Raw genomic sequence first — 16,244 nt, forward strand, 5'->3', positions numbered from 1 at the left:
ATGTGGCAGTAAAGGGGATTGGTGACCACTAGCAAACCAGTCTACTTTGAACTGAGGGAAAAACATAATTCAACAGGCTCCAGTGATTAATCCATGAGAGAAGTCAAGTCCCTAGTTCTGAGGAGCTGGAAGCTCTGCTTTGAGCATACAGCAAGAAAAAAAGACCTATAAATTATATAATTGCCTATAGAACATATGGGGAAAAGGTATTAATTCTTACTGACTCAAGAATTACTCCTCCTCATCCCTAGAAGTGATACATCACTATACCTGAAACTCCTTTCTTACTAAGTCAGTTCCCTCTGAACAAGTAACTTGTAGCTTCCACTACCTTGGCTTTTCCTCCTGTCTTGCATAACTATAGTGACTTTAGAGCCTATGAGATAGCATACTGTCATCTGAAAATTTAAACTCATTGTCTGAGTGCCTCACCCACCTCATCTGAATTGTAATTGGTTTGCACAGAAGGAGAGGCCCAAGGTTTTTTCTATAAAGGCTGTTTCAAACACAGCTTGAAGCCTTATTATACAGCACCATAACTGCTCAGAGGAACACAGAACACGAGTCGCAGAATAGCAAGAAACTATGGCTGGTGAGTAAAAAACAAGTCTCTCAATAAATAACCTGCAAGCAACTGAACAAGGTTATGTTCCCTTATCGGGATGGTTTATTTAGTGGGGGTTTGTTGCAAAGGGCTCTAAGTATTGCATACTCTATATTCTGGGATTTGGAATAAGTTTATAACTGGTAACATATTTTAAACATTTATTTTCCTAAATTTTTAATACAACAGAAAAAATAAATATTCCATACATTGTAATACTAGAGTACAGTATTACAAAACAGATGCAGAGCACAATGGGTTGAGGAGAACCACTAGAACCACCATTAGATGTATCACCCAAGAATTTACCAAAGTGTACAGAATGTTACTATTTTATGCTGGTCAGGTTAAATATTAGGAATTTAGAAGGCAAGCTAGAGCTATGAATCAAAGCTAACTATTACTAATATAGGCATTTATGGTAGACATTTTGTGAGCATTAATAATATACTTCTGTGGACTCGGTCTCATGTCTACAAATACTTACTGAAAACTAGCTTTTAGGATGGCGTTTGTGTGTTAACAGAGCCTGTGCTTATAGAAGTAAGTGTTTGTGTGTTGAGCACATATACAGGGCTAAATACCATCCTTTTGGTGCAGGGAGTGTACATTGCACCCCTTGTACTTGCAGGAGCAACTGTACCTAATGGGGACAGCACCTTTAAATCTAGACAGGGCTTCATATGAGCCCCAGCAGTGAAGTCTAGCCTGGAGAGAGATTGTGCCTCTCTCTTGGCATACCCTCTTTGCCAGAGTTTGGAGCCTGGGCTCTGCAGGCATAAGGTGAATCGGAACCATCACTTGGTGAAACTGATAAGAGACACAGAGAACAGTGTCCAAAGAGCAGAAACAAAGAGCTTGATTTTCCTCTCAGATGTAAATGAAGAGTAAATCCACTGAGGTCAATGGAGCTACACAGGGGAAGTGAGAAGAGAATCAGGTCCATGGACTCTAAAAGCCATGCATTTTATCTATACAAGATGTTGAAAAAAAAAAACACCACCACCACACACACACAATTTCTTGGGGTGATTTGAACCACTTACTATCTTGGCATATTCCTCGTGGATTCATTCTGCCAATGCTTCCTAACTTGTTGGTGAAAGTGCAGTGTGTGGCCTGCCAGTGCCCACTTGAAGAATTTCTAAATGTACAGGTGGGTTCTGACATTCCATTCATCTAAATGTTCACCTCTAAGAAATGAACTGAGAAGCAGGAGGGTTGGAAAGGGATCAGATGTGTATTATGGGCAGGTACCAAAAAATCTGCACCATTAAATATTGCTTAAGTAAACAGCCATGAAAAATGCTACTGGGCGGTTTAAGAGAGCTCTTTGTTAACAGAAGGAGTATGTGTTAAAACTGGACAGTAAAAACAACCACAGATTGCAGCAACAGGGAAATAACCACAAATCCACAATTTCCTCAGTGTAACACTTGCACAATGATGTACCAACATCATAGCCAAGTGGAAGCAGAGAAAGAACTGTCATGCATTGCATCCCCTTCCTGTCAGTTCTTTCTCTGCTTCCACACCAATATTTTAACAAGTGGCTTCACAAATATTTTCCACTAAACCTCCAGGGCATATGCTCAGAGAAGGAAGCAGGGGAGAAAAGGGAATCTGTCCATTTGTGATTTTCTCCATTTAAACAAAACTCATTCTCATAATCCTAACTGGAGGAAGAGACAGCCCCACCTGACAAACAAGCTAGCACTTGGTGGATGTGGTCAGACTTTTTGTGAAACACTCAAAGCACATTCACAGCCCAGACCAGTGTTACATTTGTGGGATCTGAGGAAGGGGTGTAGACCTGGGGAAAAGGTGTGGGGGATCCTCCCCATGGTGCTGTTTAAATGCAGGACCTGCCACTTGGTGCTATCAGGGCTATTTTAAAGGAAATATTTTGCTCTTCAGCAGATCCAAATGAACCCAGGTAAATCATTTATGGCAGGGCTAATTTAGCAGTGTCCAGAAGGGGGTTCATGGAGCCCCTGCTACATCCCAACGGTCAAGGATTCAGCTGCTTGTTTCACAATCTCCTCTAGGTCATAGGCTGACATTGTTCAGCCTTCAGCCCTAGTAGCATAACAAACAATTAAGGTATGAGTCATACTCAGAATATCTTGTGTGGACACTAGAACCATAAAGCGGGGGCTCAAGGAAATGCAAAGCAGATATTGGATCCAAACCCTAGAGAAAACATTCACTGCCATGTAGAATGGTGATTACAAGAGACACTTCTCACTTGTAAGTAGAGTATGCAGTATTAGCTGGAGGTCGCATCTTCTGTATATTATCTACACTGCACTTGTGCAATTGATATTGTAAGTGATATGCACGGGAGAGAGATGGAGACAAATGCCTAAACAAAATCAGATCTAATTCTGAAGAGTCCTGGATGACCATGTTAAATCTGACCCCAAGGTCTAAACAGGTGCCTTGTCTTGATGTGTCAGAGACCTGAGCTGACTTCCTGCTCTTTGGAGCCACAGGGGCTGAGTTTGCTGCAGAAGCGAGTCACATCACTGTTTAAAATACAGCAACATGGCTCAGCTCTATAGGTTTTTGGAATCCCCTGCTTCCTTCCCAGAGGCCAAGAGGATTCCCCCTGTATGACCCTGCTTTATACCTCAAATTTTCAGCCTCACATCACAGCCAGTATGTTGTATTTTGACTGAAAGAAGCAGTCAGTAGAATTAAAACTGCATTCTTTATTCAAGCAACTCACTCTCAACTCCACCATCTCTCTCCTCTCAGATGCTTTCCCAGCCTCCCTCTAGTACTGCATTAACCAACTCTTGTTCTATTTTAGTCAGCACTAGCTACAACAGTCTCTGCTTTGAGAGATGCCATCTCCCAAGAAGCTAGATAAAATGCTTTCAAAATGAACAATTGGTTCCTCTGTGTGATGGAGACACAAACACAGGAAGAACCTCCTCCATCAAATTGCCTCCCATTGCCCCAAGTACATGTTTTAAGTACAGGTGACAACTCCAAAGAAGATGCCGGAGATTTTTTTCTGTCCATCCCTAGAGACTCCTCTGCCCCCACAAGGCCTTGGGATTCTCCTCACTTTTTTCCCCCCTTCTTCTCACAGCTCTGACATTGACAAATATCAACTGGCAGCTTGAAGCAAATGCGGGTGCACACCATACTGATAAATACTCCAGCACAGAGCTGATTGTGAGGAGAGGACAGGCCTTCACTATCATCCTGACCTTCAACAGAGCACTGCAGACTGGAGAGAGCTTAACATTCATTGCAGAAACAGGTAATGCCCCCACTTCAGTCCCTCACACAAACAGGTTGCTGCCCCATAGACTGGTGATGTCCTCCCCCCGCAGATGCCCACTCGGCCTGTCAGAAGGAGGTAATAATGCCCACACGAACTTATCCCCTCAGAGCCATTGTTAACACAATTGTACCTATCCAGGTAATTGTGCAGGTTGTTAAATGTATGACTCACTTAAGCTAATGGTATTTGGCATCAATTTGTCTATAACATGCTGACATATGGTACAATCTCACTCATCACGGGTTGCCTCTGCTGGGTTGAATAGAAATTGTATGTGGTTTCAGAGTGCAGGAGAAATCTCAATGTTCTTAATCCTCTTTGAAAGGGCCAAAACCGTCACTGCAAGCGAAGACCCAGGCTGTATTTGACATCTCCAGCACAGCGAGCAATAGTACCTGGAGTGCAGTCCAACAACCCACCAACTCCAGCTCCATCAGCATCTCTATTTCCAGCCCAGCTAATGCTGCCATCGGACGCTACAAACTGAGCGTGCAGCCTGCCTCAGGTGGTAGTGCCTCCCGTAGGGCCCTTGGAACATTCGTTCTGCTCTTTAACCCTTGGTCTTCAGGTACAGACACCTTGGTTTGCTTTCTAAGTAACTCACTGCAGCTTTAATATGTGTAGCTTGCCCATCTGATGTACTGAACAGTAACGATATGTACCCTAACACTGAGTGCCAAGAGTGGGAATTAAGAGTGTCCTAATACCTTCCAGTGACAAAAAAAACCAGCTGAATGTCTTAGATTTACACTATATAGCACAGTAGGGAGTGCACCCCACCTCCTCTCTGTGCAGAGTCAGGGTCCTGGGAGATTCCCAACGGGGAAGCTACAAACTCATCATGTTCACTCTGTAGCTTGTGTGTGATTATGGAGTCCTACCAGAGAGGCCTTACTCTGAAAGGCATAGACTGAGCCCTGTCTCCCCCACAGCTCAGCACCACCATAGAAGAGCAGAGACTGGGCACTACTAGGCACTGTACTATCCCTGAGGAAAAAAAGACAAGGCCCTGAATCTATCCCACACTAACTTTCCCCTGCAGGACAGAGACTTAGCCACGGGTGTGTCTTCGCTATTCCCCCATCTCTCTTTCTTCACCCCACAACTGCAAAAGGGTTGAATTTCTAAAATCTATTGATAACATTGAAAGCAGAGCAGATGGGTGTTTACAGGAGCTCATCTGAGGCTTTCAAACCCCTGCCTCATTGTGGTTTTACAGCACCTCTGCTTTGGATTTTCAGGAGATGATGTGTTTATGCCTGACAGCACTGAGCGCAAGGAGTACGTGCTGGAAGAGTTTGGAATTGTCTTTGTGGGCAACATAAACCATATTAGCAAGATGGGCTGGAATTATGGCCAGGTAAATGCAAAGTGAACAACTTGGTGTTTGGGCCTCCTTTCTTCTCACAAGCTAGATCAGTACCTTGCCTGCTCTTTCTAGTTCATACTTTGTGCTGCATTATATTCTGCACTATCTTTGAGACACCTTCTGGGGCACTGGCAGCCACTAGCCATGTTCCTCTGCACCTTCCAGTGACTTATCTGGACAACAGGAGCCTGGTCACATGCATCAGGCCTCATCTCATGCTCCACTTTATATCAATTCACATAAAGGTCAGTATCAATAACTGGGCATTTCTCATAAACCAGGACTCCATTAGTTCAGCTGTAAATGTTTTAAAGTCTCTGCTGGATAACACTGTACACAGACATAACTGCTGTGATGCTGGGCAGCACTATCCCAACTCTTATTACACAGTCATAAATGTTGAGGTCTGAAAGGACCATTGTGATCATCTAGTTTGACCTTCTGAATGACACAGGCCAGATATTTGTATCCAGTAACTCCTGCACCAAGCCCATAATTTATGTTGGAGCTAGAATGGCTCGTTAAGAAATATGTAGACTATTATTTCAAATACTGATTTAGACTATTGTACCCTTAAGATTTATAAGGAAGAACAATTTGCATCACCTATATATTAACTTTGTTTTAAAACAGTTTCAAGGAGACATTCTGAATATCTGCCTTTCCATACTGGATAGAAGCCTAAACTACCGTAAAGACCCTGCCACTGATGCGTCTCGCAGAAATGATCCCAAATACGTGGGCCGTGTGCTCAGTGCCATGGTAAGAAAAGGGTTGATTTACTCAGCATTAGAAACATTGCAAAAGCCAAATCCACTAACAGTTTCTTTAAAAGCAGATGGAAGATACTACCCTGTGAGGGTAAATCCACTGTTTGTGTGGCTCAGAAACCACAGTGACGGATAACTGCCCGATTTGTGCCTGCAAGTTCTTCTTAGTCTATGGTATTTCTGAGACATCTGTGTCACTTTGGTATCCAGTTGTCAGACAAAATAAGGAGTTCATAACTCAATTTCCTCCCCCTTAAACAGAGAGTGAGAGTGGGTCTGGTGGTATTTACAGAGGTCATTCCTGGTAGTCTTACATTTTGGCTTATTTGATCACTTCTGGTAAGGAGTTCTATAGGCAAGGGATTTTTTTTTTTTTTTAAATTGAGAAGGCTCTTCCACAGCATCCTAGATGTTACTCCTGATCTCTCCAGTTGCTCTGCCCCTGCAGTAGATGATTTTATTCTCCAGGGCTAACATTCCTTCCACGAGCACTAAATTGACTTAAAAGTTTATAAAAGGTAGCAATAAAAGCAGGAGACAAAATAGCATTAAGATTTTTGCATCCAGCCAAGAATTTTTTTCTAGTACTTTCAGTTTAAAACCATGAAGCTGTTCCAAGTTGTGATATACATTTCCCCACATAAGGGCTTGTTGGTGCTGAAACTTAAGCGTGTTTCAAGCTGGGGGAGTACATCTACAGCTGGCACATGGATCTGGATATGATGCACTTACAGTTCTGTAAAGTGCTTTGACCTACTGCTGTTATTTTTGGGTGGGAGGAGCAGAGGGGGCTACATATTTTAATTTCTTGATTAAATACATCTCCTACTTCCCTTAAAATAAGATGCCTTCTTTGTGGCAAGCCAGTTCCCTGAAGCAGTAGCTTTGCCCCTTGTCCAATGATTAGGGCACTAGCCTAAGACTTGGGAGACCCAGGTTCGGTTCCTTCCTCTGCCACAGTCTCCCTGTGTGACCTTGGGCAAGTCACTCAGCCTCTCTGTGCCCCAGTTCCCCATCTGTAAAATGGAGTTATAGTAGTGTCCTATGACACAAGAGCATTCTGGGGATCAATATAGTAAAGACTGTGTTGCACTTTGAGATCTACTGATGAAAAAGCACTTACATAACAGTTATAAGAAGTATTAAATAGTACTATATGCCACACAGGGCTGTTTCTCCCTCCTTTCCTCCTTCTACTGCAAACCATGCTATGTGTTAATCTAGGGTATATTTTTTTCCAGGTCAATAGTAATAATGATAATGGGGTGATATGGGGAAACTGGAGTGGAAATTACTCTGGTGGAACAAGTCCAAGCAGTTGGAATGGAAGCGTTGAAATCCTGCGAAAGTGGAAGGATTCAGGATTTAAACCTGTTAAATTTGGACAATGCTGGGTTTTTGCATCAGTGCTGACCACAGGTATGTTTCATTTACACAGATGTGTTTGTTGCACAGGCTCCATTATGGGAAATGCTAAACACTATATACTGAGGCCTGTTTCAAAGCACTGACAATGTCAGAGCCTGGTTTGGCCAGGATCACTATCCAGAAATATTAGCTGAGGATAGTAGCATAGAAATTTTGTATCTCAGAAATGCAGGTTTTTAATTGTTTGTTTTGGTTTCTTTAGCACTCAGGTGTCTGGGGATTCCTACTCGTATGATTTCAAATTTCAACTCTGCCCATGACACAGATAGAAACCTGAGTGTGGATGAATATTATGATGAGTCTGGAAATCCTCTGAAAATAGGGGAGGACAGCATCTGGTAACCAACTACTCTTCTAAATATCTGCAGTATTAAGCATTGACATCACCGTGACCTATAGATGCAAGTCAAAGGCATGATTTGGTCCCGTGCATTGACGGGATAGATACAGACTCCTCAACCAAAGTGCATAGATTCCCACACTAAACATATTGTTAACGTATAGTTAAAACTGCAACTCAAAACAAGACACACATCATTAAATAAATAACAAAACGATAAAAAGTATGGAAACCACCAACTAGGATTACCCCAATCTTCACACCCAAATTATGGTGTCTCTCTCTCTCTCTCTCTCTCTCCAAAGAGCAGAACAATTCTCAATGATCAATACTATTTAATCTACATGTACCTCATTTAATACAGAGTGTAATTTAACAAAGAGTTACGACAGTCACTTGAAGCTAAGTTAGAAAGAGTTATAACAGTATTACAGCTACAGGACCAAAGTGGATACAAAAATCTAAGGTGTCAACCTGAAAATATCACAAAATGGGACTTGATTAGTTTGGGTCTAGATTTTTAAAAGGGTGCACACAGTGGTGCTGGAACAATTTTTATAGGGGGGTGCCGAGAGCCATTGAACCAAACTGTAAACTTGGATATAATGGAAACCACTTCAAGCCAGGGGGTGTGGCAGAACCCCCAGCATCCTTAGTTCCAGCACCTATGGGTGCACATTAAGATGTGAACTTTCACATGACCAGGACACAGGCTTCCTTTATACAGGTATAACTTGTCCCCATATCAGGTCACTGGGGTGAAAATCCTCAGAATTATGCCCACAATTAAATGGTAGATGCATAAATTAAGATACAAATTTAGCGTGAGATTATGCTGTACAACTGTAGAGGTGGTCAGGAAGGGAGAGCATCCTGGGTGCAAGGACCAGGCATCATTTCAGTCCTCGTGCTCCAGGGCACACTGTTGAACCCAGTGAAAGCTCAGAGTGCTCAGAACCTTTCAAAATCAGGTCCAAGGCTTCCTGTACAACTATAAAATGTTTAGTATCCGAGGGGTAGCTGTGTTATTCTGGATCTGTAAAAAGCGACAGAGTGTCCTGTGGCACCTTATAGACTAACAGTTGTATTGGAGCATAAGCTTTCATGGGTGAATACCCATTTTGTCTGCTAGTCTATAAGGTGCCACAGGACTCTGTCACTTTTTATAAAACGTCTGGGATTGTTTTCAGTTATCTCAGACATAAAATTCTTGTTGATTTTACATTTCCCAATGAAACTCCCATCCAGAACTTCAGGTTGAGATTCTCAGGATCAAGTCTGAAATATTCAGTCTCAGGAGAGAACATGTACAGAATTACATTTGCTATAGTAAGCTATAAATGACAGACAAGGAGTGCATTTCCTGTAAATTAGTGGGAGGCTGGAAGTGTTGAGGGCCCTTAATGAGGACCATTACTTGCTGAGACATGCCTGATCCAGAATCAGGTTAATTTCTTATTTCACATAGCTTATAACAGCAATAAAGTAATTAATATTTATGCTGTTTCATTTACCATTTTGTTATTTTCTTAGCTATTAGAGACCAATACAGAAACCATTGGGAAACCATGCCTCACTGAGAATGTTTCGTTAGGGGGTATAATGTGTGGCTAGGAAATGTATTAAGTTGTACAGCCATTTAATGTATTTATAGACCCCATTCTCCCATATGCTCTTTCTGCTAGCAGCAAAGAGTAGCCAGAAAGCCATCTTCATCAGCAACCTGAGGGTTCCCCTAGGGGAAGGGAAGTTTTGGGATCACTCTACTGGCAACTCCCAGTTCACAGGATGTGGCCAGAGCACTGCTGTACTCCTGTAATCCCTGGCTGCCACAATATGCTTTTGGGGCTGTAAACAGCTGAACATAATTTAGAACTCCCCTAAAGCTGCAGTGAGTTGTGTCCTGGGCCAAACTGGTTCCTGGCTCAAGGAACCTCACAGGCAACATGAAGCTTCTGTTTTTGTTTGTTTGGCTGGTCCTTCAGCTTGAACAATTTGGTCAGATGAGAGAATCTGGGGTTATAGAAGTGGATACAATCAGTGACCCTCAGAAACTCGCTACACAAAACTGTCACACATTAGTTGTTTACCACGTTTATTCTTGTCTCTAGGAATTTCCATGTCTGGAATGAAAGCTGGTTTATCCGAAGTGACCTGGGGCCCTCCTACAATGGATGGCAAATTCTGGATGCAACTCCCCAGGAGCAAAGTGAAGGTACAGGGATTTTAATTCAGGAAAATGTTAAAGCAGGGGGACCCCTGTATAATTCAGAGGTCCTTGACACACAGTTTATGTCTAATGTGCATTGCTTACATTCTATTAGAGTGTTTTGACTAGTCTAGCCCTAATTAATTTTCTTTTCCTTGATACTCTAGGAATATTTCAGTGTGGTCCTGCTTCACTTATAGCCATCAAAGAAGGCGATGTAGACCTGGACTATGACTCTCCATTCGTATTTGCTGAGGTGAATGCAGACCGTATCACCTGGACTTACGACATTAGGACTAGAGAGGCAAAGTCGATCTCTTCTGAGACCACGTCAGTTGGCCAGTTCACCAGCACCAAGGCAGTAGGCAGTTATGCCCGTGTAGATGTCACTAATAATTACAAATATGCAGAAGGTAAAGAGAAAATCCTCTGTTTCTTGATAGTAGCACAAAAGCTTAGTTCTTAAAATGGCAGAAACATTGTAATAGGAGCCAGTACTTTAGCAAGTACTACAAACAGCCAGGGCAAAAGTAACACTTTTGACTCCTACAGCGCTAAGAAAAGGAGGAAGACAAAAGATATAGTATTGTGCCATACCATTTCTGATATGTCAGTTTTGATTCATGAGACCTGGGTAACGTTGCTCTTAATTACATTGTGCAAAACATGTCCTGTCCATGATAACACAGGCTGCTCAAATTGCATTTGCTATTGAACAGTTATTAGATAGTTTACAGGTACTGAAACCTAAGATAGACAGATTGCCCTTCTTGTGGAGTTTGCTATCCTTTTAAAAGGACCTCAACTGGCCTCTAAATTTGCACCTTCAGTTTTGCCAGTACAAAAAACAGAACACAAACATCTGTTAGCTAAGTTTGCATGTGCAAACAAGAGTAAGACACAAAGAGTGCTATTCAAAATGTCTAAACGGGGGAAGGGCTGATAATTCAAACCCTCATATAGAGTAGGGCCTGTTCACGTAAGCTGCAGGCCTGTCAATCCCATCAGTTTAAAGGGCTGCTTCGTGTTACAGAATAAAGTGAAGAAAGTTGAAATTTATATTTACCACTTATACAGCCCTAGGAAAAGTTGGATGAGGGAAGGTTTGGGAACTAAGCTTTAGTTCCTCTCTGGAATTAACAGATTTAATGCTCTCAAGTTTAAGGACAGCAACTCATCAAACAGGTTAATAGTGGCTGCAGTAAACAGTTGCTCTGTCTCCCCTGGAGGCAGATCTGCCAGGGCCCTACATCCTGCTGGGTAAGCATCAGGCTTGTCAGTTAAAAGTGGAGAGACAAGATGGTTGTCTCTCTAAATATCCTAGGACCAATGCTGCTACAACTACCCTGCATACAACATTTAAAAATGGACATATTTTACTGTTTTTTTTTTTTATTATTTTCATGGCCACTCTCTCTCTCATAGGCTCTCAGAAGGAAAGAGAAGTGTATGAAAAGGCTCGTTCAAAGCTGCGTCGAGCATTTGGTTTCAGTCCCACATCAGAGAAGCGACCAGAAATTGATCAAAAGCCTGACATTTCAGGGAAGTTCAAGGTGGATGGCTCCTTAGAGATTGGCAAAGATGTCAGCCTAATCTTGGTTCTCAGAAATTTGACCTCTGATGCTAAGACTGTAAAGGCAAATATGACTGCTTGGACCATCGTGTACACTGGGAAGCCAATTCATGAGGTCTGGAAAGACTCCCTTTCACATACTTTTGCTCCTGAAGAAGGTAATTTTTCATATAATTGTGTAACCAAAGAAACAAGTTTGTCATAACAGTATGAGAGAATTAGACGTAAAGGTGGCAAAACTGAGGGAACGAAGAAATCTACTAAGAAAGGTGCAATGGGAGAGGATCTTAAATTCCAGTATGGAAGGAGGCTGAGGATTCCTAAGAGACACCATCATTAATCCAAAGCAGGTTAAAGTTCCTTTAAAAGAGAAAAATCTAAGAAATAAAACATTTCCCATATGGTTCCCAAACACTGCTCAGATACAGGGAGGCGGGGAAAACATACCAGAAATGAAGAGGTGGTGGCAAGTAAACCAGAATACTCTGTTAACAGAAGCTAGCATGGAAAAGATAAGGACAACAAAAAAGCAAGATGAGTTAATGGCAGCCAAAGGGCTTCTGAAAAGTTACATGGATTTTTATAATGGGAAGAAGCAGCACAGTAAAAGGAAGAAAGCTGGTTCATAGGGGGGAATGAAATTATTGATTCAAAAGTGGCTGAAATGCCCTGTTTATACTATATTTTGAACAAAAAGAAGCCTGAATTATTAGTACAGAAGGAAAATGCTGTAAAATAACTTTGGATAAAGAGCAGATAGAGGAAAGCTTGAGAAAATGCAAGTACACACACACACACAAGCAGGTCCAAGTGATGTGCATCTTAGGGAATTAGTCCTGGATAGGGCCTGAGAGGACTTTCCCATGACAATTAAATAGACACTAACTAGTTAATGAAATGCAAAGTGGCAAGTTATCTGCTTCATCACCGTCCAGAAAGAACAATGGGGAGGAAAAAAGGGGCAGAAAATGAGGCAGAAGGAATTGAAGAAGAGAAACCAACCCCAGTCCAGTCCCAGACAGGCAATGCAGCAAGAAGTGAGAGAAAAGCAGGGAAAGCTCATGTCCTGTCTAGCACCAGATACTGGGTGATAGGAAAATACTCATTTTAGGTGAATGACATTTGTTAGACTTTTACAAGTGCATCTCATCCTATTTATTTTTTAAATTTTATGTTATTTTTTCCTTTCAGAGAAACAGTTTCCCATTAAGATAACGTATGCTGAGTACCAGCAAAATTTAACAAGAGATAACATGATTCAAGTAACAGCTTTGTGTCAAGTTGAAAGTGGGATTGATGTGGTGGTGGGAAGAAACATCAGTCTGGATAACCCTGACCTTGTCATGCAGGTAAAGATCTGTCCCTTTGCCACGTGGAGAGAAAGAGTGCTTCAGCTGCCTCACACAGTTAATCTGAGCCCAGCTTTAGCATTGGGGAAAGGGGAAGGTGAAAGGTGGTTTAGATTGTATCTTTTGCTTCCTACATCGACTGTCTTTACCATTGAGAGAGATGCTCTGTTCTCATCCTGCCATGGTGAGGTGTCTTAAGCGTGCCCAACATTTGATGAATCATAACATCATTTTCTGCTTCAGAATGTGATCATGCAAGTGTTTGGTCTGTGCAGGTGCTCAGTGATGCAAAGGTGAATGAACCAGTGAATGTGGAAGTGGTATTTACCAATCCTCTCGATCAAGAGGTGAAAGACTGCGTGCTGCAGGCAGAAGGCAGTGACCTGCTGAAAGGAAAGCTCAAGATAGAGTAAGTACAAGAAGCATCAACTTCTTGACACAAAAGATACGCACAACAGGACTTAGGGTTGGGTGTTTTTGAAGCAAACGTTGGCATGACACCTTTTTCTTTCTGGCTGTGACCACGGAGGTCTGTCTGTGGAAATGAGACTCAAAGAAAAAAAGAACTGTTTTTTAATGAGGCCTGAACCTGACCTTTCTTTTGGCACTGCAGTTTGTAGGTACCAATAACTGTGGGCACAAGTTGGTGCTATTTATTCACCCATTTACCTGATTGCACTCACATGTTGGGTAAAAGTCTAAATGATATAAGTGGGGTAAACATTCAGTGGAGCTGAGGCCCTGGCAGCCAGTCTGCAGGTGCAATCTATTAAACTTGAATATTCTGGCAGTGCCAACCAGGTCACACCCTACTATACAAGGCATGATACAGAGTAAGTGATGGTTTCTACGCAAAAAAGCTGTACCTGTTAACGTTGGGTCCTTCTTAAAACCTTTTGAAATGAACTGTGTGTGTGTGCGCAAATCTGAGTATTTGTCTCTCTCTCTGATTTTCACCAATATCAGGTAGGTAGAGGTGCAAGTATGCAGATTTGTGCCTGCATTTCAAAATGTGAACATTTCAATAAGTTCAAATTTTTCAGACAGAAATTGTACCCTCAAAAGAAGGCCATCCTTCTGAAAAATGTACCCCCATCTCTCTCCATGTACAACTACTGCTGGTGCAAAATTCCTCCTGCAACTAGTATATGGGAAAACTACTGATACAAAGAGGCTGGGTTTTAATAATCCAGACCTAAATCATAATGTTTAGAAAACCAGCCATGCTAAGAGTTTGAAAGCTATAAAATTTGTGTATTTAGAGATAAAAATATATTAATTATGGAGGGACAGAATGGAAGGAATGGTGAATATTGTGATAAATACTTTTTTAAAACAAGAGACTATTTCTCCTAAATAGTAACCAATGGCATATATGATTTTTCAACCTTGGCTTTGAAATTCAAGAAATGTCATTGTTTTGGGAGATGTAGAAATACAGTAGGGGTTAGATCAATAAATTGAAACCCTTACTTATTAGGGGGCACTAGTGTATTTGCTACTGATAGATGAGGAACGGGACAGCTATAAGGAACTGGAATACAATAGATGCTATCCAGTTGATTTTTCTTGTATATTTGGATCATTAATGTCTTGTAATGCTGGTATCTTATATTAGAACCAGGAAGGGTAAATTTGCAGCCAGACTTCCATCTGGCCTTCACAGAACTGCACACACAAACTTCTAGATGCCTGCCAAAAATTCTATTTGTCTATGCCCTTTAGTCTAACACCTGCATATCCTTAAATGGAAGTGAAAATGCTAACAAAACTCTGAATCGTCTATCGCATACTCACAGTAGGGATCTCCAAAGTGGCCGAAAGGAGCTAGGTACTCAAGTCAGCATTGGAGATTTAACTCCTTTAGACCCTTTTGGAAGCCCATTGTATAGCTCCTCCTCCCTACTGACAGCAATGCATAGGGAGGATGGCTGGCAGGGAAACTCAAATATAAAATACAAGGATGTTTTCAACTGATATTTCTCCTTTTGTTTCTGTTTTTTAGAATGCCCTCACTACAGCCCAGGCAGAGTTCCAAAGTACCGATTGAAATCATTCCCACCAAGAGTGGAACCAAGCAACTGCTCGTTAATTTCTCCTGTGACAAGTTTCCAGATGTCAAAGCCTTTGAGACCATAAATGTGGCTAAGTGATTATAAGATGAGCAGTTGTCAGTCTGTCTGTATAACCTTGAGTGAAATAGTGCAAGAAAGCTCCTGTCTTCTGTGAACAATTAGTAAATCAATCTATTTCTGCTACAGAAACAAAATCCACACCCTGTCTGACAGGAATTATCATGTTATATAGTTTTACCAAATTCATGGCTGTGAAAAACGTGTTATGGATCGTGAAATCTGGTCTTGTGTATTTTTACCCTATACTATACAGATTTCACAGGGGAGACCAGTGTTTCTCAAACTGGGAGTCCCAACCCAAAAGAGGGTTGTGGGGGTAGTCGCAAGATTACTGGTGGGGGGGTTGTGATATTGCCACCTTTACTTCTACGCTCCCTTCAGAGCTGGGTGGCTGGAGAGCAGTGGCTGTTGGCCAGCTCTGAAGGCAGTGTATCACCAGCAGCAGCGTAGAAGTAAGGGTTGCAATACCATACCATGCCACCCTTACTTCTGTGCTGCTGCCTTCAGAGTTGGGTCAGGAACCCTACAGTTACAATACCATGAAATTTCAGATTTAAATATCCTAAATCATGAAATTTAAGATTTTTAAAATCCTATGACCGTGAAATTGGTAGGGCCCTAGTTATATGTTTCAATATGCAATGAGAGGCAGGGATTCTTCATGTACTGATGTAAATTTCCAAATTTTAAATATACTATCTGCACTTCTCTCCCAATTGTGTGTCTGGTTTTCTTATGCCTTTTTTTAATTTGGACACTATTCCCTGTGGCCCCAGGTACTGCAACACTAAAACTTCATATTATTTTAACATTGAACAGGACTTATACTGTGCAGAAAAGACAGGATATTACAACAATTTAAGCCACCCTTATGAAAAGGTTCTATAGAATTTAATAAGGATGGAAACCAATAGGGTTCTATAGAAATTACTCAAAATATATATAGAATAGTAAGATCCTTTTTATGGCTTTTAAACCAGCCGACAGAATTCTATCACAAGCGTATAATTTTCTATTAAATTCTGTAAGTTTTTCTAAAAGATATTAACTATTAAAGAGCTACAGTCCTACATTGTTTTACCTATTCTGTTTTGGATTCTCAGCTTCTCTAGCATTATGGTCCCTTCCCCCAAAACTTTTTCACTATTGAGATAGTTGGTGGGACCTAC

General features: G+C 41.5%; 1 protein-coding gene across 1 annotated transcript; it reads left to right on the forward strand.

Moving 5' to 3' along the window:
• The first annotated feature begins 509 nt into the window (after positions 1–509).
• Positions 510–16,101, forward strand: LOC128846391 (protein-glutamine gamma-glutamyltransferase E-like). The gene is made up of 13 exons (XM_054045461.1): positions 510–592; positions 3,705–3,878; positions 4,228–4,470; positions 5,144–5,262; positions 5,905–6,033; positions 7,283–7,460; positions 7,672–7,807; positions 9,921–10,024; positions 10,186–10,431; positions 11,444–11,749; positions 12,783–12,940; positions 13,216–13,349; positions 14,946–16,101. The coding sequence occupies exons 1-13, from the start codon at positions 586–588 to the stop codon at positions 15,091–15,093; spliced, it is 2,082 nt and encodes a 693-aa protein (XP_053901436.1). The 5' UTR covers positions 510–585; the 3' UTR covers positions 15,094–16,101.
• Positions 16,102–16,244: the final 143 nt, after the last annotated feature.

This window comes from Malaclemys terrapin, chromosome 12 (genome assembly GCF_027887155.1).
Source record: "Malaclemys terrapin pileata isolate rMalTer1 chromosome 12, rMalTer1.hap1, whole genome shotgun sequence".
Taxonomy (NCBI): Eukaryota; Metazoa; Chordata; order Testudines; family Emydidae; genus Malaclemys; species Malaclemys terrapin.